Below are 27,395 nucleotides of genomic sequence, written 5' to 3' on the forward strand. Positions count from 1 at the left end.
CTTTGCAAACAATCACATCACAATGTTTTCAAAATGTTCACCATTGGCACGACAGAGGTGGCGCAAACGGAGAATGAAATTCGCCATCACATTTCGTAGTGTCTCAACCGAAATGTTTTTAAATACATTATGGGCACAGCAGTGATCAATGTCTTATAGATAATTACTATTAAAAACAGTCTTGATCACGATTTATTTAACAAGGTGACCGGTTTCAACCACTACTGTGGTCATCTTCAGACCATTGAGTAGGAACCTCTTTCTGTTGAAGAATCTTCAACAGAAAGAGGTTCCTACTCAATGGTCTGAAGATGACTACAGTAGTGGTTGAAACCGGTCACCTTGTTAAATAAATCGTGATCAAGACTGTTTTTAATAGTAATCAACCGAAATGGATTCACATGCCACAGAGATCGCCGATTCAAGCTCGTCCAGCGTGGCGGGATGCTTCGGGTAGACCATGTCTTTCACTGTGCCCCACAAAAAAAAGGCACAGGAATTCAAATCCGGGGAATATGGAGGCCAATCCATGCCTGCACCAGTAAATTTGGGATATTCCAAAGCAATGACTCGGTTCCCGAAGTATTCCTCAAGAAAGCGAAACACTTGTTCGGTCCGATGTGGTCGGGCTCCAGCTTGCACAACCCTTTCAGTACCTGGTCGATCCTCTAACGCTTGCTGTGTGGCGACAAATTGTTCCAAAATTGCAACGTAACGTGCACCAGTGACCGTTTCTCGAATGAAAAAAGGCCCAATAATGCCTCTGCTGCATACTGCAGCCCACACAGTAGCTTTAGGAGAATACAGGGGTTTCGCTTCACACCAATATGGCTTTTCGGAACCCCAAAATTGCCAGTTCTGCTTATTCACGTATCCATTCAGGTGGAAGTGTGTTTCATCTGTAAACCAGATGCAGCCAACATCAAATCCTTCACTATCAATCATTGGGAGCATCTGATTAGCAAAGGCAACCCTTTGTTGCACACCTTGTACGGGAATGGCCTGGTGCGTTTGAATTTTGAATGGAAACATGTGTAGGCTCTTTCTCAGTATTTTCTGAGTGCTGGAACGCTTCAAACCAGTCTCAGATGCAATTCTACGGACGGATGACATTGGATTTCGCTGAATAATTCCAGAAACTGTGGCGATATTATCAGGCGTAACTGCGGTTTGCTTGCGGCCAAGCCCCACTAGATCATCAGTTACGCTGCCTGTTCGTTGAAATTTTGAGAAGAGCCTACGAATGGTTTTCGCATCGGGCCCTTTTGGAACATTAAATCGTGCTTGAAAACTTCGCCTTGCTGCCGTAGGACTCTGTTCTAACCTGTGGTACTCTAGCACCAGAAAAACGCGTTGTTCAATGGAGTACGTGGTTTTAATCTCTTCCTTCGGTACGCTAACCTACTTTCACGTTTCAATAGTGGTACTGATCGCTCTGGGCTTCGGAACACTATTTATACTAGGCATTACGTATGGCGATTATAGCGCCATCTGTTAGCAGCTTTTGTAACTATTATTTCAAACTGCTGTATAAAGTTCTTACAGCTTTCACAATAAACATACCGTTTACTGCATTCCTCTATCGATCTTTGATTCTGAGATATTTAATTTTGAAATCAGGGAGTCCTTTTCAGGACACCCTGAAGCTAGTTCTTCTTAAGACATCAACATAGTGCTCGGGAGCAGCTATCTTGAAATGCCTCAGGCTTTTCCCTCGATACGCGCTGTTTCCTACAGTGAATCGACCTCGCGCGATCGATGTATGCATCGTTAATCGTCCTCGCACGCGGCGCTATCGAACTTCACGCCGACTGGCGCAGATGTCAGATAGCGTCATTGCTGTGCGCGCGCGCACATGAAAACAGCGCCAGTAAACACTGCGCGGAGAGTAAGCACAGAGGGCGTTACGGCTGACAGCCAGGTAAGTAAACACGGCGGGTGTCGATGTGCTGCCCAGATACGCCGGACGCGTGGTCAGCGCAGCTCCGTGTAATGTACTACGGCCCGCAGATACGCATCGCCAGCTTGTACGTCACACCTCACACCGGCTCGACGTGTGGAAAAGTAGCTAAGGCAAGCAGCAGCAGTGACCAGTGCGTAGTGCCTTGCAACTAAATGATTTCCGGGAAGGGACCCAAATGGAAGGACTGGAGCCAGGTGTTTGCAGCAAAGTTTACCGTTCAATAAAAATACGAATATGTCTGTACGAGGTGCGGCTAGAAAAAAACCGGACTGATGCTGGAAAAAACATTTATTTACAATTATTTACAATTTCATGTTATCTCCATCAATGTCCTCCTCGGTCTCTACACCGCTCCATACGAATTTTCCACTGTTCATAGCAATGCTGCAGATCATTTTCGGTAAGTCCATACATTACTTCCGTCGCTTTTTCTTTTACTGCTTCAACAGTCTCAAATGTAGTTCCTTTCAAAGCTGACTTGACTTTAGGGAAAAGAAAAAAGTCACAGGGGGCCAAATCAGGTGAGTAGGGTGGATGATCTAAGATGGGAATGTTGTGTTTTGCCAAAAACGTCTTCACTGACAACGCACTGTGAGCTGGGGCATTGTCTTGGTGAAGGATCCATGACTTTTTTCTCCACAAATCGTTCCGTTTTCTCCGTACTCGCTCACGTAGGGTAGCCAGGACGCTAATGTAGTAATGCTGATTCACTGTTTGTCCCTCTGGTACCCAATCAATGTGCATAATCCCTTTGATGTCAAAAAAACAATCATCATTGCCTTGAATTTCGATTTTGACATTCGTGCTTTTTTTTGTCGTGGAGAACCAGGAGTTTTCCAATGCATCGATTGGCGTTTAGTTTCGGGATCGTAAGTAAAAAACCACGATTCATCGCAAGTAATAACATTTTGTAAGAAGGTGGGATCACTTTCAATGTTTTCCAGGATGTCAGAACAAATCATTCTTCGGCGTTCCTTCTGTTCAATTGTGAGACACTTTGGAACCATTTTTGAACACACTTTGTTCATGTTGAAACTTTCATGAAGAATCTGCCTAACACTTTCCTTGTCGACTCCTGTTAACTCAGACACTGCTCTGATTGTTAAACGGCGATCTTGTCGAACAAGTTTACCGATTTTTTCAATGTTTGCATCAGTTTTTGCTGACAATGGTCTGCCAGTGCGAGTGTCATCACTGGTGTCTTCGCGGCCATCTTTAAATCGTTTAAACCACTCAAACACTTGTGTTCGCGATAAACAATCATCGCCGTACACTTGTTGTAACATTACAAACGTTTCACTTGCAGATTTTCCTAGTTTGAAACAAAATTTGATGTTAACACGCTGTTCTTTCTGTACACTCAACATTTTCCGACGCACAGGTTGGCGCCGGTGGTGACACCTACAACGTGCTGACATCAGGAAAGTTTCCAACATATTTCTCATACAGAAACAGCAGTCGACCGGCGTTGCCTGGTGAAACGTTGTTGTGATGCCTCGTGTAAGGAGGAGAAATGCGTACCATCACGTTTCCGACTTTGATAAAGGTCGGATTGTAGCCTATCGCGATTGCGGTTTATCGTATCGCGACATTGCTGCTCGCGTTGGTCGAGATCCAATGACTGTTAGCAGAATATGGAATCGGTGGGTTCAGGAGGGTAATGAGGAACGCCGTGCTGCATCCCAACGGCCTCGTTTCACTAGCAGTCGAGATGACAGGCATCTTACCCCGCACGGCTGTAACGGATCGTGCAGCCACGTCTCGATCCCTGAGTCAAAAGATGGGGACGTTTGCAAGACAACAACCATCTGCACGGACAGTTCGACGACGTTTGCAGTAGCATGGACTATCAGCTCGGAGACCATGACTGCGGTTACCCTTGACGCTGCTTCACAGACAGGAGCGTCTGCGATGGTGTACTCAATGAAGAACCTGGGTGCACGAATAGAAAAACGCCATTTTTTTCTGATGAATCCAGGATCTGCTTACAGGATCATGATGGTGGCATCCGTGTTTGGCGACATCGCGGTGAACGGACATTGGAAGCGTGTATTCGTCATCGCCATACTGGCGTATCACCCACCGTGATGGTATGGGGTGCCATTGGTTACACGTCTCGGTCACCTCTTGTTCGCATTGAGGGCACTTTGAACAGTGGACGCAACACTTTCTGATGTGTTACCACCCGTAGCTCTACCGTTCATTCGATCTCTGCGAAACCCTACATTTCAGCAGGACAATGCACGACCGCATGCTGCATGTCCTGTACGGGCCTTTCCGGATACAGAAAATGTTCGACTGTTGCCCTGGCCAGCAGATTCTCCAGATCTCTCACCAGCTGAAAACATCTGGTCAATGGTGGCCGAGCAACCGGCTCGTCACAATACGCAAGTCACTACCCTTGATGAAGTGTGGTATGTTGTTGAAGCTGCATGGGCAGCTGTACTTGTACACGCCATCCAAGCTCTGTTTGACTCAATGCCCAGGCGTATCATGGCCGTTATTACGGCCAGAGGTTGTTGTTCTGGGTACTGATTTCTCAGGATCTATGCACCCAAATTGCGTGAAAATGTAATCACATGTCAGTGCTAGTAAAATATATTTGTCCAATGAATACTTGCCCGCATCTCGTGGTCGTGCGGTAGCGTTCTCGCCTCCCACGCCCGGGTTCCCGGGTTCGATTCCCGGCGGGGTCAAGGATTTTCTCTGCCTCGTGATGGCTGGGTGTTGTGTGCTGTCCTTAGGTTAGTTAGGTTTAAGTAGTTCTAAGTTCTAGGGGACTTATGACCAGAGCAGTTGAGTCCCATAGTGCTCAGAGCCATTTGAACCATTTTTGAACCAATGAATACTTGTTTATCATTTGCATTTCTTCTTGGTGTAGCAACATTAATGGCCAGTAGTGTACCGCCAACCGATTTCAACCCGACGTAGGGGTCATCTTCCATTGGTCGACTGCTGTTCGTGTCACTCCTGTCTACATAACGGCCGTTATGTAGACAGGAGTGACACCACCAGCAGTCGACCAATGGTGTAAACGCCCAGAAGATGACCCCTACGTCGGGTTGAATCCGGTTGGCGGTATAATAATAATAAATGCGATTAAGACTGTTTTTGAATAATTGATTAATCATACTAATCGCTGCTTCATCTCCACAACCGTGTTGTCCATAAATCGCGCACTCTTAGTTTCCACTTTTGTATCGGGCTACGACGCTCGATAAGCTGACGCTGTCAGGAGCAGACAGAGTGTGTTGTGTGGTCAGGTGCGGCCTTTCGGTCTGCTGTGACCAGCGTGTGTCTAACGGATGGGGGACTCAGCTGGACTCCTCCGTTTCTTCCCTTCGGCCGTCGCGAGCTCGCCCCCTGCTCGATACACAGCGCTGCGTGGGAGAGATGGAGTGGAAGGCAATTAACGTCACCCTGCCCTGCCCTACACTGTACTCCACCCCCTCTTCCCCCCCCCCCACCCGCCCAGTCTCCGCGGAAACAAATCTCCCCTCGTTTCTTACGGCGGCGCGGTTGCTGGAGGAATCCAGCGATATCTCTGAAACGACAGCGGCCTGCGAGACGAAACCAACTGTCTGTACTGTACTTGCCGATCTAGAGTAGTCTCACATTGCAGGGACCAGCCACGTGAGGCATAAGAAAGTAAACATTCAGTGCAAATTCAACTGGTTCAAAAGACTCTGAGCACTATGAGACTTAACATCTGAGGTCGTCAGTCGCCTAGAACTTAAAACTACTTAACCCTAACTAATATATACGAGGGCCGTTCAGAAAGTAACCTCCGGTTGATTTAAAAAAAATACACCAAGTTAAATAAAAATATTTTAATATATACATCTTACAGCTACATCTTTGCACTATTTTTCTACATAGTCTCCATAGCGATTGAGGCACTTATCGTATCTCTTCACAAGCTTTGAAATTCCTTCTGCATAAAAATCACCCGCTTGTGCCTGGAGCCAGCCTGTGACCGCATCTTTGAGCTCTTCGTCGTCATCAAACCGCTGTGACCCGAGCCATAGACAACTCCGACATTGAGAAACGTCGATTTTCACGAACTTTTGTATCAACTGTCTGAACGAGTTCGTCAGTCACCAATGATGGTCTACCACTCCTCTCTTCATCATGAACGTTTTCTCGTCCACTTTTAAATAAACGTACCCATTCACGGACAACTCCTTCACTCATAACTCTTGGTCCGTACACGGCACAAAGCTCACGATGAATAGCTGCTGCAGAATATCCTTTGGCTGTAAAAAACCTTATGACAGCACGCACTTCACATTTGGCGGGGTTTTCTATTGCAGCACACATTTCAAACTGCCACAAAAACTAAACTAGCGCAGGTACGACGTTCACTCGACCACGGCTTGATGCCGACTGACCTGTTGAGTGCGTGAACGCACAGATGGCGTCGCTACTCCCCCCACAACCCGCACTGTGACCAATCGGAGGTTACTTTCTGTACCACCCTCGTATATGGTGTTACAAAAAGGTACGACCAAATTTTCAGGAAACATTCCTCACACACAAAGAAAGAAAATATGTTATGTGGACATGTGTCCGGAAACGCTTACTTTCTATGTTAGAGCTCGTTTTGTTACTTCTCTTCAAATCACATTAATCATGGAATGCAAACACACAGCAGCAGATCGTACCAGCGTGACTTCAAACACTTTGTTACATGAAATGTCCTCCGTTAGCGAGGATACATGCATCCACCCTCCGTCGCATGGAATCGCTGATGCGCTGATGCAGCCTTGGAGAATGGCGTATTGTATCACAGCCGTCCACAATACGAGCACGAATAGTCTCTACATTTGGTACCGGGGTTGCGTAGACAAGAGCTTTCAAATGCCCCCATAAATGAAAGTCAAGAGGGTTGAGGTCAGGAGAGCGTGGAGGCCATGGAATTGGTCCGCCTCTACCAATCCATCGGTCACCGAATCTGTTGTTGAGAAGCGTACGAACACTTCGACTGAAATGAGCAGGAGCTCCATCGTGCATGAACCTCATGTTGTGTCGTACTTGTAAAGGCACATGTTCTAGCAGCACAGGTAGAGTATCCCGTATGAAATCATGATAAAGTACTCTGTTGAGCGTAGGTGGAAGAACATGGGGCCCAATCAAGACATCACCAACAATGCCTGCCCAGTGTTGATGACGTGATTGCACAATTCTACATCTACATCTACACCCATACTCCGCAAGCCACCTGACGGTGTGTGGCGGAGGGTACCTTGAGTACCTCTATCGGTTCTCCCTTCTATTCCAGTCTCGTATTGTTCGTGGAAAGAAGGATTGTCGGTAAGCCTCTGTGTGGGCTCTAATCTCTCTGATTTTATCCTCTCTTTTCGCGAGATATACGTAGGAGGGAGCAATATACTGCTTGACTCCTCGGTGAAGGTATGTTCTCGAAACTTTAACAAAAGCCCGTTCCGAGCTACTGAGCGTCTCTCCTGCAGAGTTCTCCATTGGAGTTTATCTATCATCTCCGTAACGCTTTCGCGATTACTAAATGATCCTGTAACGAAGCGCGCTGCTCTCCGTTGGATCTTCTCTATCTCTTCTATCAACCCTATCTGGTACGGATCCCACACTGCTGAGCACTATTCAAGCAGTGGGCGAACAAGCGTACTGTAACCTACTTCCTTTGTTTTCGGATTGCATTTGCTTAGGATTCTTCCAATTAATCTCAGTCTTGCATCTGCTTTACCGACGATCAACTTCATATGATTATTCCATTTTAAATCACTCCTAATGCGTACTCCCAGATAATTTATGGAATTAACTGCTTCCAGTTGCTGACCTGCTATTTTGTAGCTAAATGATAAGGGATCTATCTTTCTATGTGCGGATTCTCTTCAACCCACACATGTTGATTGTGAAAATTTACAACTTGATCACGTTTGAATGAAGCCTCATCCGTAAAGAGAACATTTGCACTGAAATGAGGATTGACACATTTTTTGGATGAACCATTCGCAGAAGTGTACCCGTGGAGGCCAATCAGCTGCTGATAGTGCCTGCACACGCTGTACATGGTACGGAAACAACTGGTTCTCCCGTAGCACTCTCCATACAGTGACGTGGTCAACGTTACCTTGTACAGCAGCAACTTCTCTGACGCTGACATTAGGGTTATCGTCAACTGCACGAAGAATTGCCTCGTCCATTGCAGGTTTCCTCGTCGTTCTAGGTCTTCCCCAGTCGCGAGTCATAGGCTGGAATTTCCGTGCTCCCTATGACGCCGATCAATTGCTTCGAACGTCTTCCTGTCAGGACACCTTCGTTCTGGAAATCTGTCTCGATACAAAAGTACCGCGCCACGGCTATTGCCCCGTGCTAATCCATACATCAATGGGCATCTGCCAACTCCGCATTTGTAAACATTGCACTGACTGCAAAACCACGTTCGTGATGAACACTAACCTGTTGATGCTACGTACTGATGTGCTTGATCCTAGTACTGTAGAGCAATGAGTCGCATGACAACACAAGCACCGAAGTCTACATTACCGTCCTTCAATTGGGCCAACTGGCGGTGAATCGAGGAGGTACAGTACATACTGACGACACTGAAATGAGCTCTAACATGGAAATTAAGCGTTTCCGGACACATGTCCACATAATATCTTTTCTTTATTTGTGTGTGAGGAGTGTTTCCTAAAAGTTTGGCCGTACCTTTTTGTAACACCCTGTATATATATTTTTTACACTTACGGTTTCGACGTCCCAAAGCTTCGTCTGCGTTATTGGTGCAAGGACGGAGCTATTCTTCAACATTTCACTATTGTAATACTTGATTTAAAACTGTTTTTGACGTTCAGGGTGACCCAAAAAAATAGTAAATGCATTAATTCAAGGAATAATATAGATAGACACACATACTAGAAATGACAGGAGTTTTATAGAAACTCAAATAGAGCGCAAAAACTGGCCAACAGACCTCAGTGCCGCCTTTAAATGAAAATTCGTTCTCATAATAAAGGAATAGCCCAGAAGAAATGTATTTATGTTACATTTAAAATTTTCTATCTTGCCTGTCAGAAATACTATTCTTCTGAGCAAATAATCAAAACTTTTGGTGACGCATACTGAACTCCTTTATGAGCGCCTGACAGCTTTCAGAAGAAGTAATAAGGTTCAAAAATGGCTCTGAGCACTATGGGACTTAACATCTGAGGTCATCAGTCCCCTAGAACTTAGAACTACTTAAACATAACTAACCTAAGGACATCACACACATCCATGCCCGAGGCACGATTCGAACCTGCGACCGTAGCGGTCGCGCGGTTGCAGATTGTAGCGCCTAGAACCTTCGGCCACACCGGCCGGCGTATAAGGACTGAGGAGGTTATTCCATGGCTGAAAGATTTTTTTTTTTTTTTTTTTTGAGCAACCCAACGTTACGTCACTATCAGCAGAGGACATCTTCAAATGAAGGACTGTAATTAACGAGCTATTTGTTAAAAAAACGGACTTTCATATACAATTAACACCTGCTACTCCAAACTATCCTATGAAGACGTCCTTCGCATATGGGGGTGAGCTCGTGTGAACAGCTTTGGACTTCTCTGGTGGGAGAAATGTAGAAAGTTTCCACTGTTGGCTTTCACGTTGTCCTTTGGCTCGAAATGGTGGCACCACGTAAGGTCATGATGACCTTCGACTACAGTGACCCTCTGCTCATCGTGTTATCAATCTCCAGTGCTATGAAGACACATTACGGAAAGTGCAACACGCCGTAAAGTCACAGCACCCAAGAATGCTTTCCGTCGAAGTCATGCTGTTGCACTGCGACTCTAGCCACCACACTGCCAATTAGACGAAGGCTACGCTTCATCGTTTTGGTTGGTAAACACCGCAACGTCCTCCGTACAGCCCGAATTTTTCACCGTGTGATTTTCACATCTTTGGCGACAGGTAGAAATACATGCGTGCACGTCGGTTTCAGTCGGAGGAGGAAGTGCCAGAGTGGGTGCGGTTATGGATCTGTCAGTGGCTGACCACTTTCTACAAAAGAGGCATTGACCCTCTCGTCTCCCTGTGGGATACACGTCTTAATGCGTGTTGTTATTACTTTTGAATGGAACTATTCCATCGTTCCGTTATGGTTGGTGTTCAGGTTTCATTTGACTGCGCCTCATGTTACACTACTGGCCATCAAAATTGTTACCCCAAGAAGAAATGCAGATGATAATCGGCTACTCATTGGACAAATATATTATACTAGAACTGACTTGTGATTACATTTTCACGCAGTTTGGGTGCATAGATCCTAAGAATTCAGTACCCAGAACAACAACTTCTGGCCGTAATAACGGCTTTGATACGCCTGGGCACTGAGTCAAAAAGAGCTTAGATGGGGTGTACAGGTAAAGCTGCCCATGCATCTTCAACACGATACCACAGTTCATCAAGAGTAAAGACTGGCGTATTGTGACGAGCCAGTTGCTCGGCCACCATTGACCAGACGTTTTCAATTGGTGAGAGATCTGGAGAATGTGGTGGCCAGGGCAGCGGTCGAACATTTTCTGCATCCAGAAAGTCCCGTACACGACCTGCAACGTGCGGTCGTGCATTATCGTGCTGAAATGCAGGGTTTCGCAGGGATCGAATGAAGGGTAAAGCCACGGGTCGTGACACATCTGAAATGTAACGTCCACTGTTCAGTGCCGTCAATGCGAACAAGAGGTGACCGAGACGTGTAATCAATGGCACTCCATACCATCACGCCGGATGATACACCAATATGGCGATGACGAATACACGCTTCCAATGTGCGTTCTCCGCGATGGCGCAAAACGCGGATCCGACCATCGTGATCCTGTAAACAGAACCTGGATTCATCTGAAAAAATGACGTTTTGCCATTCGTGCTCCCAGGTTCGTCGTTGAGTACACCATAGCAGGCGCTCCTACCTGTGATGCAGCGTCAAGGGCAACCGCAGCCACGGTCTCCGAACTGATAGTCCATGCTGCTGCAAACGTCGTCGAACTGTTCGTGCAGATGGTTGTCGTTTTGCAAACGTCTCCATCTGTTGACTCAGGGATCGTGACGTGGCTGCACGATCCGTTACAGCCATGCGGATAAGATGCCTGTCATCTCGACTGCTAGTGATACGAGGCCGTTGGTATCCAGCACGGCGTTCCGTATTACCCTCCTGAACCCACCGATTCCATATTCTGCTAACAGTCATTGGATCCCGACCAACGCGAGCAGCAGTGTCGCGATATGATAAACCGCAATAGTAATAGGCTACAATGCGACCTTTCCTCCTTACACGTGGCATCACAACAACGTTTCACCAGGCAACGCCGGTCGACTGCTGTTTCTGTATGAGAAATCGGTTGGAAACTTTCCTCGTGTCAGCACGTTGTAGGTGTCGCCACCGGCGCCAACCTTGTGTGAATGCTCTGGAAAGCTAATGATTTGCACATCACAGCATCTTCTTCCTGTCGGTTAAATTTCGCGTCTGTAGCACGTCATGTTCGTGGTGTAGCAATTTTAATGGCCAGTAGTGTACAAAACACATATTTAATTCTTCGTATTGCTGCTTGCCGTTTGATGTGTACTCTTTTTTAAGACACCGAAAGAAGTTACAGTCTCTCTGGGAATGGGCATAGGGGAGAAGATGCAAGAATGCTGTATCGCCATCCTAGGTAACGTCCCTGTAGAAGTGCTTCGCCGTTGCCTTCCTCAAACGTGTTGTGAAGTGTCAAGTGTGCATCAGTGTCGTGTGAATGAGATGAGAGCTTGCACAGTGTGATGTTGGGTTTGTGTCATTTTGGATGAAGGGAAGGGAAAGGGCGCTTCAGATAATTTACTCCTTTCATGTAACACCGAAGGGACCATCCAGCTTACCCCTTCTTCTCCCCCTCCCACATTCGACGGATGGATCTTCATCTTCGACAGTGTTGCTTAAAACTATTCACAAGACACTGTGGACACGTTTAAAATGTAATCCAGGTAACTGATGCGAAAACTGATGATCAGGAACGTTACACCACCATCTCTTCTCCCCTTGGCACCCAAATACTGGTTGTGATAATTTTCCTCCAGCAGGATTCGAACTGGCTTACCTCCGAGTCGAGTGCCACAGGCGTGCATTGGCAACCTCGGCTACGGCGGACGTGTTTGTGTGGAACTGATAATGTGTGGGACTGATTCCATCAGACAGAGCCTAGAACAGGGCTTCACAACATACGTGCTCGCGGAGCAAGCTGTGAGCAGCAAGGCGCGAGCACGGAGCAGCGCGAGCACGCTACCCCCACTACCGGACCAGAGCGGAGAGTGGGGAGAGTCACGTGGGGCACACAACAGCTGCCGCCAGTCGATGTAAATCCGCGGCCACCTGCAGGGATATCACTCACGAATTATTACTGCGACAAACGAAACAAATAAAGGAGAATGTACACGTGCCACATAATTTTATTAGCTTAGTGTATGCCTCTACCATCTGTAGACACTGAAACTAAAGAATTCCACGACAATCCTATATTTTCAACACTTTCTACAACACTACTTAAGATATCACCTCCGGTTGTAGTGTTCTTCATGGCTACTACATCGAGGAGCTCCTCCCTCACCTGAAGATCTCTGTTAACACCTCCAATAAATATGGCAAGCTGCGCTGTTCCAGTGATAACAACACTTTCGTCCAGAGCTAGAGCATACGCCATAAATTCTTAACAGATATTTGCATGCTGGCTCTGGACGTCGTCTGCCATGTCCTGTATGCAACGCATAATGGTCATATTAGATAATGGCACAATCCGAAACTGTTCAACTTGAGATGGACACAAATGTTCCGCTGCAACTACCAAACATTCTTTTATTAAATCGCCATCAGTTAAGGGGTGCAGGGATTTTGCTAAAAGCAAAGCAATTTTGTAACCCACTCTGAGAGATGCCTCAGTTGTTTTCTCTTCGTCGTCCAGATCTTCTTCGGATAGCTTCCTTTTATGTTTAATAACTTCCTGTGCACGATCTCGTCAATCACATTTTCCACGTCCGTAGTCTTTCGCGTGGTACGACATATAATGTCGCTGCAAATTAAATTTCGTAAAAGAATTCAGCGTTTCGTGACATACTAAACATTTTGCAACACCATCTTTTTCAGTAAACAGATACAATTCCTCCCAATGGGGGTTGAACTGCGAAAGCATGGTTGGGGTTACACAACGGCGACTTCACATGATTCTTAACCAGCGAAGTGACTGTTAAGAGCTGATCGTAGTACTTTAAACGTTACACAGTCGGCGCGAATGCAATAGGCACGCTGCGGCCCTATTCAAACGTGCGCGCGCCTTTCCCCTCCCTCCCCTCCCTCCGTACTCCGCGACCTTGCAGCTGCTCGCGAGCACGTGCCTGAGCAGACGCGAGTACTCGCGCTCAAAACCGGCCAGTTGTTAAGCCCTGGCCTAGAACCTCTGTGACGGATAAGGTCGTTGTTCAGCTGCAACTGCCACAGTTAATCACACAAAACGGCGTGATGTCTGCCCGTCAAAACAGCAGATAGCGGCCCTAACTAGCTTGCCTATTAGTTGGGAACAGGCCTCGTGCTGTTCTCACGGTAGCTTCACGGGCTTGCACTGTAGAAGGCCAGACCCATAAAACAAACTGTCCTCAAGGCACAGAGTAGTCGTCAAATGCTAAGAGACCACATTTTTTTTGTCAGATAAAGGCATTAGATTCCACACCTAGGAGCTGCAAAAAGACGATGTTTCTCAGGGAGATGAAATAAGCGTTTGGCGTCATTGGCCGCGAGGCCCCTTACGGGGCAGGTCCGGCCGCCCTGGTGCAGGTCTCTCATTACATTCGACGCCACATTGGGCGACCTGCGCGCCGGATGGGGATGAAATGATGATAACACAACACCCAGCCCCTGAGACGAGAAAAATCCCCGACGCAGACGGGAATCGAACCCGCGCCCGTGGGACGGCAATCCGTCACGCTGACCACTCAGCTGTCTTTTTTTTTTTCTTTTTGTTCGATATAGTTCGTTGCGTTTGGTCTGGTCGGACGTCACAAGACATCCATTCAAGTTGATCGTTAATTCCAGAATAAGATTTTAACTCCACAGTGGAGTGTGCGCTGATATGAAACTTCCTGGCAGATTAAAACTGTGTGCCGGACTGAGACTCGAACTCGGGACCTTTGCCTTTCGCGGGCAAGTGCTCTACCATCTGAGCCACCCAAGCACGACTCTCGCCCCGTAATCACAGCTTTACTTCTGCTCAACAATGTTCGTGTCTGGGGAGTCTGGTCGCAAGCGGAAGTGTTTATACTCAGAAGAGTGTTCCTGGAGGCTCTCTCTAGCGATTCTGGGCTTGTAGGGTGTCGCATTGTCCTGCTGGAGTTGCCCGTCGGAACGCACAATGGGCACGAATGGATGCAGGTGATCAGACAGGATGCTTACGCACCTGTCTCAGTCGTATCTGGACTTATCAGGGGTCCCATATCGCTCCAACTGGACACGCCGCACACAATGCAGCGCCTCCACTAGTTTCAACAGTCCCCAGTCGACACGCAGGGTCCATGGACTCATGAGGTTGTCTCCATACCCTTACACGCCCACCCGCTCGATACAATTTGAAACGAGACCCGTCCGCCCAAGTGACATGTTTCCAGTCATCAACAGTCCAACGTCGGTGTTGACGGGCCCAGGCGAGGCGTAAAACTTTGTGTCGTGCTGTCATCAGTGGTATACTAGTGGGCCTTCGGCTCCGAAAGCGCATATCGATTATGTTTCTTTGAATGATTCGTAGGCTGACACTTGTCGATAGCCCAGCATCGAAATGGTTGGTTGGTTGGTTGTTTGGGGAAGGAGACCAAACAGCGTGGTCATCGGTCTCATCGGATTAGGGAAGGACGGGGAAGGAAGTCGGCCGTGCCCTTTCAGAGGAACCATCCCGGCATTTGCCTGGAGTGATTTAGGGAATTCACGGAAAACCCAAATCAGGATGGCCGGACGCGGGATTGAACCGTCGTCCTCCCGAATGAGAGTCCAGTGTCTAACCACTGCGCCACCTCGCTCGGTCATCGAAATCTGGAGCAATTTGCGGAAGTGTTGCACTGCTGTTACGTTGAACGATTCTCTTCAGTCGTCGTTGGTCTCGTTCTTGCAGATCTTTTTCTGGGCGCAGCGATGTCTGAGATTCGACGTTTTACCGGATTCCTGATATCCACAGTACACTCGGGAAATATTCTTACGGGAAAATCCCCACTTTATCACTACCTCGGAGATGCTGTGTCCCTTAGCTCGTGCGCCGACTATAGCTCCACGTTCAAACTCGCTTAAATGTTGATAACCTGCCGTTGTAGCGGCAGTAACCGATCTAACAACTGCGTAAGACAGTTGTGTTATACAGGCGACGTATTCTGTCTGTCTACATATCTCCGTACTTGAATACGCATGCCTATACCAGTTTCTTTGGCGCTACAGTATATTTGTAAAGGCAATAATTATACTGACGTCGCCGCGATATATGATGGTCCCCTGAACATTATAAAATGTTCGGAACATGGATCTTAACAGTCTGAGTGGTCACATGGATTGCCGTGCATATTCTGCAACGTGCTCCCAGGCTGGGTACGAGGTTGGTAAGGAGTCCTCGTCGTAGGGAGGATGGACATTGGGTGTGCGGACGTGCTGCAGTATGTTAAAATGGTTCAAATGGCTCTAAGCAGTATGGGACTTAACATCTGACGTCATCAGTCCCCTAGACTTGGAACTACTTAGACCTAACTAACTTAAGGACATCACACACATCCATGCCCGAGGCAGGATTCGAACCTGCGACCGTAGCAGCAGCTCGGGTCCGGACTGAGGAGCCTAGAACCGCTCGGCCACAGCGGTCGGCTCCATGGGACTTCATAATAATTATTGTCTTTGAATATAAGCGTAATTTATTTTCATAGCATTGCATGTTTCTTTGAGTTATCTTCTGTACTATAGTGTAGCAGAAGCTTCAAATATAACATACTGTGTATAAAATTACATTAAGGCTTTCAGAGAAGGAACTGAGATAATATTGACCTGTCCAAAATTCGAAAAATAATACCGATTTCGACAACTAGTGTTGAGGAAAAGTAATACTAGAGAAGTATGTCCCGTTACAGGACGTAACACATCATTGTTCTCGACGACGAAGTTTATTTCATCCTCGACAATAACCAGAATTTACTTCAAAGTAACGAGTTTATTGCAATGTTTCAAAAAATCATGCAAGACCAGGAATCGAAACAAAATTTTTCCTTACCTTCTTGGGATCATAGCTCTCGATGAAAGTTGATAGTAATCACTCCGTTAGAGGCCCGGACATTTCTTTCCTTTTGTATGCCGCATGTGCAACTGGTGATTTTATGAAGTAATTTGAAGTTCTATTTTTGATCGATGTGTTAGTTCAGTTTCAATTTCTTACTTTCCAGCACAGAACATCGAACACAAATATCACACATCTCCTCGTGCTTTTTGCCGTGATAGCACTTCCGCGAAAACCGTCGACACCGTCCAATTTAAACATATAGGAAAACAGACAATGACAGAAACATAGTGCTGGGTAAATCAGTATATTACAGCACATTCTAAATACACTCCTGGAAATGGAAAAAAGAACACATTGACACCGGTGTGTCAGACCCACCATACTTGCTCCGGACACTGCGAGAGGGCTGTACAAGCAATGATCACACGCACGGCACAGCGGACACACCAGGAACCGCGGTGTTGGCCGTCGAATGGCGCTAGCTGCGCAGCGTTTGTGCACCGCCGCCGTCAGTGTCAGCCAGTTTGCCGTGGCATACGGAGCTCCATCGCAGTCTTTAACACTGGTAGCATGCCGCGACAGCGTGGACGTGAACAGTATGTGCAGTTGACGGACTTCGAGCGAGGGCGTATAGTGGGCATGCGGGAGGCCTGGTGGACGTACCGCCGAATTGCTCAACACGTGGGGCGTGAGGTCTCCACAGTACATCGATGTTGTCGCCAGTGGTCGGCGGAAGGTGCACGTGCCCGTCGACCTGGGATCGGACCGCAGCGACGCACGGATGCACGCCAAGACCGTAGGATCCTACGCAGTGCCGTAGGGGACCGCACCGCCACTTCCCAGCAAATTAGGGACACTGTTGCTCCTGGGGTATCGGCGAGGACCATTCGCAACCGTCTCCATGAAGCTGGGCTACGGTCCCGCACACCGTTAGGCCGTCTTCCGCTCACGCCCCAACATCGTGCAGCCCGCCTCCAGTGGTGTCGCGACAGGCGTGAATGGAGGGACGAATGGAGACGTGTCGTCTTCAGCGATGAGAGTCGCTTCTGCCTCGGTGCCAATGATGGTCGTATGCGTGTTTGGCGCCGTGCAGGTGAGCGCCACAATCAGGACTGCATACGACCGAGGCACACAGGGCCAACACCCGGCATCATGGTGTGGGGAGCGATCTCCTACACTGGCCGTACACCACTGGTGTCGTCGAGGGGACACTGAATAGTGCACGGTACATCCAAACCGTCATCGAACCCATCGTTCTACCATTCCTAGACCGGCAAGGGAACTTGCTGTTCCAACAGGACAATGCACGTCCGCATGTATCCCGTGCCACCCAACGTGCTCTAGAAGGTGTAAGTCAACTACCCTGGCCAGCAAGATCTCCGGAACATTCCCCCATTGAGCATGTTTGGGACTGGATGAAGCGTCGTCTCACGCGGTCTGCACGTCCAGCACGACCGCTGGTCCAACTGAGGCGCCAGGTGGAAATGGCATGGCAAGCCGTTCCACAGAAGTACATCCAGCATCTCTACGATCGTCTCCATGGGAGAATAGCAGCCTGCATTGCTGCGAAAGGTGGATATACACTGTACTAGTGCCGACATTGTGCATGCTCTGTTGCCTGTGTCTATGTGCCTGTGGTTCTGTCAGTGTGATCATGTGATGTATCTGACCCCAGGAATGTGTCAATAAAGTTTCCACTTCCTGGGACAATGAATTCACGGTGTTCTTATTTCAATTTCCAGGAGTGTATGATTTCAAAAATCTTTCGCCCGGGTTCCCGGGTTCGATTCCCGGCGGGGTCAGGGATTTCTCTGCCTCGTGATGGCTGGGTGTTGTGTGATGTCCTTAGGTTAGTTAGGTTTAAGTAGTTCTGAGTTCTAGGGGACTGATGACCATAGCTGTTAAGTCCCATAGTGCTCAGAGCCATTTGAACTATTTTCAAAAATCTTTTCCTGATTTCAAGGCTGATGCTCTTAGATGTTAATATGTTTTTCTGCTTGTTAAAAGCAGCCTTTGCTTGAGCTATTCTACTTCTCACTTCTGCCTTGCTCCTTCCATCCCTGGTAATATTACTGCCCAGATAAGTAAATTTATCAACTTGTTCAAGCAGTTCATTGCCTACATGAACTTGGACTTTCACTTGATCTTTTTTGTCGCATGCCATTACTTTTGTTTTTACTTTATTTATTTTCATATTATATTCTTCCTCTATAACTTTATCCATTCTATTCAGTAGGACTACAAGATCTTCTTCACTTTCAGCCAGGACTGCTATATCATCGGCATCTGGGCTGTAAAACCTGTTTACACAAATATTACTGTGAAAGTAAATCTAAGTAATTTACTGGAATTTCACGCCCGAAAATGATAAATTGGACTAATCGATACCGCACCCTGACACAAAATGAAGGGACTGATACTCGATGAAACGACCTCCTGCACCTTAAGAAACGTTGCACATGGCGCTTATTCAGAAGAATTCCGTATATGTCGCTGAAAACAGCTGTTTGTAACCTTGCCGGCGGATGAATACCAGGTTTCACAAGATCCAGCTGCGCTGCAGAGTGGGGACGCAGAGCTGTTAGCCTGCGCTTAACTCCGTTAGCAGAGCGGCGGAATTTAAGAAGGGCGCAATATCGCCCGCCAGCAGATAAGCAGTGTTTACCGCTCCGTGTTCGCTCCGGGCTGAGGCGGTCCGGAGCAGCTGTTTACGCCAAGTTGCTGCCTCTCTCTGCTCTCGCTCTTATTTTTTCCTCCCCCTCTCCCCTCTCCCACCCTCCTCGTTTCCATGCCTGGCTGCTCTCCGCCTCTCTCTCTCTCTCTCTTCCACTTTTATGTTATTTTTTTTTTAGCCAGTCGCCAGTTATACGCGGCTGGCCTCTGATGCTGCGCTGTGTTCCGCAGCTCCACGCTTAGGCTGCCCCTCCCCGTCCGAGGGAAGCAAGAACGCACCGTGCTCCGGCGAGCGGACTTAATTGAAAAGTTCTTGTGCGGAGACGGCGGCGGAGTTGGGAGAAAGAGAGAGCAAGAGAGAGAGAGAGAGAGAGAGAGAGTGGGGGGGGGGGGAGGGAAGGAGGTCTTGTAAACAACGCGTGACGTTAGCCCACGGAGAGCTGCGCACCTGCCGAAAGCTTCCGATCTGACGACGTTGGCTGTCGAAGAACAACTAGTCGCTCGGTGCGTTGAGTGGATATACGTGTCATGGGGCAACGCACAGGCGAAACACTCCAGAGGCAGTCGTCTTAGGTACCACAGAAACACTGGGAAGAATATATATCAAAAAAAGTTTTGCATCACCTCGGTTCCGAGAGTTCCAGAACCTGTACATAAAATTGAAATAGAGAATAAATATCATTTCCGCCCTTTTTATTGCTCATGACAACCACACATTGCATGTTGTACCACCATACAGCGAGACCTTCAAAGGTCCTGCTCCAGGTTGCTGTGCCCACCGGTACTTCTAATAACCATTAGTAAGTCCTCTTGCATTGATGCATGCGTGTATTCATCGTGGCATACGAGGTGTGGCTAGAAAAAAACCGGACTAGTACTGGTGAAACAATAAAACGAATGCAATAAGGCTGAAAGTCGCGTGGCCTGTCACGTGACTCTCGCTCCGCCTACTGCTCGAGTTTCATCTGCCTCCTGCACTCAGTCTGCCCGTGGCGTCTGTTTTAAGTAGTTGACGTTTTGTCTGTGCGTCGGAAAATGTTGAGTGTACAGAAAGAACAGCGTGTTAACATCAAATTTTGTTTCAAACTAGGAAAATCTGCAAGTGAAACATTTGTAATGTTACAACGAGTGTACGGCGATGATTGTTTATCGCGAACACAAGTGTTTGAGTGGTTTAAACGATTTAAAGATGGCCGCGAAGACACCAGTGATGACACTCGCACTGGCAGACCATTGTCAGCAAAAACTGACATCAAAGGGATTGTGCACATTGATTGGGTACCAGAGGGACAAACAGTGAATCAGCATTACTACATTAGCGTCCTGGCTACCCTACGTGAGCGAGTACGGAGAAAACGGAAGGATTTGTGGAGAAAAAAGTCATGGATCCTTCACCAAGACAATGCCCCAGCTCACAGTGCGTTGTCAGTGAAGACGTTTTTGGCAAAACACAACATCTTAGATCATCCACCCTACTCACCTGATTTGTCCCCCTGTGACTTTTTTCTTTTCCCTAAAGTCAAGTCAGCTTTGAAAGGAACTAGATTTGAGACTGTTGAAGCAGTAAAAGAAAAAGCGACGGAAGTAATGTATGGACTTACCGAAAATGATCTGCAGCATTGCTCTGAACAGTGGAAAATTCGTATGGAGCGGTGTAGAGACCGAGGAGGAGAGTACACTGAAGGAGATAACATGAAATTGTAAATAATTGTAAATAAATGTTTTTTCCAGCATCAGTCCGTTTTTTTTCTAGCCGCACCTCGTACTACCCATAAGTTCATCAAGGCACTGTTAGTCCAGATTGTTCCACTCCTCAACGGCGAATCGGAGTAGATCCCTCAGAGTGGTTGGTGGGTCACGTCGTCCATCAACAGCCCTTTTCAATATATCCCAGGCATGCTCGATAGGGCTCACGTCTGGAGAACATGCTGGAGAACATGCTGGCAACTCTAGTCGAGCGATGTCGTTATCCTGTAGGAAGACGTTCACAAGTTGTGCACGATGGGGGCGCGAATTGTCATCCATGGAGACGAATTCCTCGCCAGTATGCTGCCGATATGGTTGCACTATCGGTCGGATGATGGCATTCACGTATCGTACAGCCGTTACGGCGCCTTCCATGACCACCATCAGCGTACGTCGGCCTCACATAATGCCACCTCAAAACAGCAGGGAACCTCCACTTTGCTCCACTCAGCGGAAAGTGTGTCTTAGACGTTCAGCCTGACCGGGTTGCGTCGAAACATTATCGACGATTGTCCGCAGCTCGTGGTCGTGCGGTAGCGTTCTCGCTTCCCACGCGCGGGTTCCCGGGTTCGATTCCCGGCGGGGTCAGGAATTTTCTCTGCCTCGTGATGACTGGGTGTTGTGTGATGTCCTTAGGTTAGTTAGGTTTAAGTAGTTCTAAGTTCTAGGGGACTGATGACCATGGATGTTATGTCCCATAGTGCTCAGAGCCATTTGAGCCATTATCGACGATTGTCTGCTTGAAGGCATATGCGACACTCATCGGTGAAGAGAACATGATGCCAATGCTGAGCGGTCCATTCGGCATGTTGTTGGGCCTTTGTGTATCACGCTGCATGGTGTCGTGGTTGCGAAGATGGACCTCGCCATGGATATCGGGAGTGAAGTTCCGCATCATGCAGCGTACTGCACACAGTTTGAGTCGAAACACGACGTCTTGAGGCTGCACGAAAATCATTATTCAACATGGTGGCATTGCTGTCAAGTTCCTCCGAGCCATAATCCGTAGGTAGTTGTTAGATCTGTTGCTGCACGAGATAAAACTTTACGCCTCGCCTGGGCCCTTCAACCTCGACATCAGGCTGTTGATGACTGGAAACATTTTGACTGGTTGGACAAGACTCGTTTGAAATTGTATCGAGCGGATGCACGTGGACGGGTATGGAGGGAAGCTCATGAATCCATAGACCCTACATGTCAGCAGGGGATTGTTCAAGCTCGTGGAGGCTCTGTAATGGTATGCGGCGTGTACATTTGGAGTGATGTAGGACACCTGATAGGTCTAGATACCACTCTGACAGGTGACACGTACGTAAGCATCCTGTTTGATCACCTCCATCCATTCCTGTCCATTGTGCATTCCGAGGGACTCAGGCAGTTCCAGCAGGACAATGCGACACCCGACACGACCAGAATTGCTACAGAGTCGCTCCCGGAATACTTTTCTGAGTTTAAACACATCCGCTGGCCACCAAGCTCCCCAGACATGAAGATTATTGAGCATATCTACATCTACATCCACATCCATACTCCGCAAGGCACCTGACGGTGTGTGGCGGAGGGTACCTTGAGTATATATTTTCTCCCTTCTATTGCAGTCTCGTATAGTTCGTGGAAAGAAAGTTTGTCGGTATACCTTTGTGTGGCCTCTCTGATTTTATGCTGACGGTTTGTTCGTGAGATATACGTAGGAGGGAGCAATATACTGCTTGACTCCTCGGTGAAGGTATGTTCTCGAAACTTCAACAAAAGCCCGTACCGAGCTACTGAGCGTCTCTATTGCAGAGTCTTCCACTGGAGTTTATCTATCATCTCCGTAACGCTTTTGCGATTAGTAAATGATCCTGTAAAGAAGCGCGCTGCTCTCCGTTGGATCTTCTCTATCTCTTCTATCAACCCCATCTGGTACGGATACCACACCGGTGAGCAGTATTCAAGCAGTGGGCGAACAAGTGTGCTGTAACCTACTTCCTTTGTTTTCGGACTGCATTTCCTTAGGATTATTCCAATGAATCTCAGTCTGGCATCTGCTTTACCGACGATTAGTTTTATTTGGTCATTCCATTTTAAACCACTCCTAATGTCTACTCCCAGATAATTTATGGAATTAACTGCTTCCAGTTGCTGACCTGCTATATTGTAGCTAAATGATAAAGGGTCTTTCTTTCTATGTATTCGCAGCACATTACACTTGTCTACACTGAGATTCAGTTGCCACTCCCTGCAACATGCGTCAATTCATTGCAGATCCTCCTGCATTTCAGTACAATTTTCTATTTTTACCTCTCAATATCTGGGATACCTTTTCATGTGCTGATCCGAAGAGGTCTCCGTCCCCTCGTACTCTTGCGGATTAATGGACACTACTTCAGACAGTAGTCTAGTCCACGCCACGTCGTGTTGCGGCACTTCTGCGTGCTCGCGAGGCCCTACACGATATTAGACAGGTGTACCACTTTCTTTGGCTCTTCATTGTAGGTACGCATGGTGTGGCATGCCTACCGATTTGCTTAAATTTTATTGCGGTGATTTACGTAGAGAACTGCTTTTCGTACGCTAGTGGAATATGAACGGGTGCAGCCATCTGCGGTTACAGGCAGCGTGTTGCTAAGACTGTGCAATGGCTGGCCGAGTATTTACGTAGCTGCACGATGGCGGGAGGTTGATTCTCACGCCGCTGTTCGCGGAACCGGAAGAGTGGATGCGGCGCCCGGTCCCACGTCGGAGTGATGGAGCGCCTGACCCCGGGGTCAGCCAGTCAGCGGACCGCAGCTCAACAGGTCAGCCGCTGACCTCACGTCTCCTCGCAGGGGCTGCGGGGCGGCGGGGGCGGTGACCACATTCCCCACGCTTACCTTCCACTGTGCGTCGTAGCAAATTATTACGAGTTGTCATCTTGCACTGAAAGCGGAGCCCGGAGGTGAGCAGATTTTAGGTTCTCACGCTCTCACAGATGACGCTGCCTACTGTGCCGGACGAGCTGTGTACTCGAGTAACGCTGCGTGCATTACGTATTACGAGGGTTGAAACTTTAATAGTGGCAACTATTTATTTACAGCTCGTACAAAATAGACACGTGTTTCAAAGTTTTACTGACCTTCAAAGTAGTCACCAGCATTGTGTATAACCCGTTGCTAGCGATGTGGAAGTCGTAGGATACTCTTAGCAGTGCCAGTTGTGTTCACAGTTCGAGCGGCGCGGTCTATTGCCCGACGAATCTGTAGCAGTTCTGAAGCGAATGCCGTGAAGTGTATCCTTCAGTTTAGAAACCGAGTTGAGGGTCAGGGGAGTGCAGTAGGTGGTACAGCACTTAGCAGCCCCATCAGTCAAACAATTAAGTAACTGCTTGAGCATTGTCCTGAAAAATGATGGTCAGGTACTGCAGGAAGTGTCATCACTTCTGTCTTTAAGCTAGTCGTAGGTTGTGTTCCAAAAATGAACAGCATAGAGACAGAAGTGATGACACTTTCTGCAGGACCTGACCATCATTTTGCACCACAATGCTCAAGCACGTACAGTGCAAGCTGTTACTGATTTGTTTGACTGATGTGGCTGCTAAGTGCTATACCTCCTACTGCACTCCCCTGACTTAAACCCTCGTGAGTACAACTCGATTTCTAAACTGAAGGAAACACTTCACGCCATTCGCTTCAGAACTGCTACAAATTCTCGGGCAAATAGACCGCGCCACTCGAACTGTCAACACGATTTCCACATCGCTGGCAACTGGTTACACACAATACTGGTGACTACACTGAAGGTCAGTAAAACTTTGAAACACGTGTCTATTTTGTACGAGCTGTAAATAAATAGTTGCCACTATTAAAGTTCCAACCCTGTTATATACACTCTCTATGAATCTGAACAAGTACTGTTAAATGGGTAACACAACCGCACTGTTAAAATTTGAAATCAATAGCATCAATACCTTCCGAGTTATAAATTTTTACCTGAAACACATAAATACCGTGCTGGCATTGCGAAACCGAGTTAGCGACTGTAAGGTATTCATCTATAGCATCAACTGAAACTACGACAAGATGATAGCTTCATATAGTCCAATTTTCTGGGATTTTCTTTAGTTTCGTTACCAAAGGTTTCCGACGTCATTAGTAGTACTTTGCATAATAGTTATTTAATATTGTTTTGGTTGTGTGAGTGTTGTGGAGTGACTGAGAGAGTGAATGGTGGACATACGTAAAGTGAGAATATGGTATTTTATTAAAACCATGTAAATGTATATGTGAGAAAGTTGTTGTGCAGTAGGGGAATTGTGCCGTATGTTCGAGTGAGCTTGATTTCGCAAAAGGTAGCCAGAAGGAGCGTTGAGTATTAAATTTATTAGTAATTTGTTTTGTGGAGAGGAGTAGTATTTTGTTTTCATTAAATTTTATTTAATTTCCAGATTACGAGTTTTCTAGTCTAATTTCCTTGTGGTAATCTGATTGACTGACATCAGAAATACAGCAATGTAGAGGTGCTCGAGCTGATCTGATTGGTGCTTAACAAGCCAGCCAATAGGAATTCATCACTTCCTGCGCGTTTGAGCAGGGAATTGTGCCTCAGACCTATGAATGGATATAGTAATTCGGTAGCTGTCTTCTGGTAAACACCTGTGTTAAATCGCGCTGATCGAATTTGTACCAAAGTGAGGAAATTCGCGTGTTTCATCGGTTTTCATGTCGCTGACGAAAAACGACTACAGTGTAGTATTTTATGAGAGTTTGAGCGTTGTGAGTGGTACATTTTAGGAGATATTAGCGTCTGAACATTTCATCTCGTACATAAACTCCGCGTGGCGTGTTTCGTGCATCTAGCGAGACATTATGGCGATCCCTTCTTTACAAGAAGCCTACTGAACGACTCATTGTGTTAACTCGCAGTTGGTCGTGAGTCAGTGACTGTTTAGGACGTTCAGACGTTTTGGTCTCACCGCGGGCTTGTACACTCCTGGAAAAGGAAAAGAGAACACGTTGACACCGGTGTGTCAGACCCACCATACTTGCTCCGGACACTGCGAGAGGGCTGTACAAGCAATGATCACACGCACGGCACAGCGGACACACCAGGAACCGCGGTGTTGGCCGTCGAATGGCGCTAGCTGCGCACCATTTGTGCACCGCCGCCGTCAGTGTCAGCCAGTTTGCCGTGGCATAAGGAGCTCCATCGCAGTCTTTAACACTGGTAGCATGCCGCGACAGCGTGGACGTGAACCGTATGTGCAGTTGACGGACTTTGAGCGAGGGCGTATAGTGGGCATGCGGGAGGCCGGGTGGACGTACCGCCGAATTGCTCAACACGTGGGGCGTGAGGTCTCCACAGTACATCGATGTTGTCGCCAGTGGTCGGCGGAAGGTGCACGTGCCCGTCGACCTGGGACCGGACCGCAGCGACGCACGGATGCACGCCAAGACCGTAGGATCCTACGCAGTGCCGTAGGGGACCGCACCGCCACTTCCCAGCAAATTAGGGACACTGTTGCTCCTGGGGTATCGGCGAGGACCATTCGCAACCGTCTCCATGAAGCTGGGCTACGGTCCCGCACACCGTTAGGCCGTCTTCCGCTCACGCCCCAACATCGTGCAGCCCGCCTCCCGTGGTGTCGCGACAGGCGTGAATGGAGGGACGAATGGAGACGTGTCGTCTTCAGCGATGAGAGTCGCTTCTGCCTTGGTGCCAATATAGTCGTATGCGTGTTTGGCGCCGTGCAGGTGAGCGCCACAATCAGGACTGCATACGACCGAGGCACACAGGGCCAACACCCGGCATCATGGTGTGGGGAGCGATCTCCTACACTGGCCGTACACCACTGGTGATCGTCGAGGGGACACTGAATAGTGCACGGTACATCCAAACCGTCATCGAACCCATCGTTCTACCATTCCTAGACCGGCAAGGGAACTTGCTGTTCCAACAGGACAATGCACGTCCGCATGTATCCCGTGCCACCCAACGTGCTCTAGAAGATGTAAGTCAACTACCCTGGCCAGCAAGATCTCCGGATCTATCCCCCATTGAGCATGTTTGGGACTGGATGAAGCGTCGTCTCACGCGGCCTGCACGTCCAGCGCGAACGCTGGTCCAACTGAGGCGCCAGGTGGAAATGGCATGGCAAGCCGTTCCACAGGACTACATCCAGCATCTCTACGATCGTCTTCATGGGAGAATAGCAGCCTGCATTGCTGCGAAAGGTGGATATACACTGTACTAGTGCCGACATTGTGCATGCTCTGTTGCCTGTGTCTATGTGCCTGTGGTTCTGTCAGTGTGATCATGTGATGTATCTGACCCCAGGAATGTGTCAATAAAGTTTCCCCTTCCTGGGACAATGAATTCACGGTGTTCTTATTTCAATTTCCAGGAGTGTATTTTATGAGAGTTTGAGCGTTGTGAGTGGTACATTTTAGGAGATATTAGCGTGTGAACATTTCATCTCGTACATAAACTCCGCGTGGCGTCTTTCGTGCATCTAGCGAGACATTATGGCGATCGCTTCTTTACAAGAAGCCTACTGAACGACTCAGTCTGTTAAGTCGCAGTTGGTCGTGAGTCAGTGACTGTTTAGGACGTTCAGACGTTTTGGTCTCACCGCGGGCTTGTAGAGCGAGCCACACACAACCGATTTCATCAAAGTGTACGGCCGCGCGGGATAAGCCGAGTATTCTGGGACGCTGTATGTTAGGTTAGGTTAGGTTAGTGTTGTAACGTCCCATCGACAACGAGGTCATTAGAGA

At 47.8% G+C, this 27,395-nt stretch overlaps 1 protein-coding gene across 1 annotated transcript in view; it reads left to right on the top strand.

Annotated features, from left to right (window-relative positions):
- The first annotated feature begins 1,944 nt into the window (after window positions 1-1,944).
- LOC126214930 (homeotic protein proboscipedia-like) overlaps window positions 1,945-27,395 on the top strand; it is a 59,890-nt gene continuing 34,439 nt past the window's right edge. Inside the window, exons 1-2 of the mRNA XM_049941569.1 lie at window positions 1,945-2,093; window positions 18,505-18,578. Coding sequence (XP_049797526.1) covers window positions 1,945-2,093; window positions 18,505-18,578 — 223 coding nt within the window. The remainder of the gene's footprint in view (window positions 2,094-18,504; window positions 18,579-27,395) is intronic.

The sequence above is a fragment of the Schistocerca nitens genome, chromosome 12, assembly GCF_023898315.1.
Source record: "Schistocerca nitens isolate TAMUIC-IGC-003100 chromosome 12, iqSchNite1.1, whole genome shotgun sequence".
NCBI lineage: Eukaryota > Metazoa > Arthropoda > Insecta > Orthoptera > Acrididae > Schistocerca > Schistocerca nitens.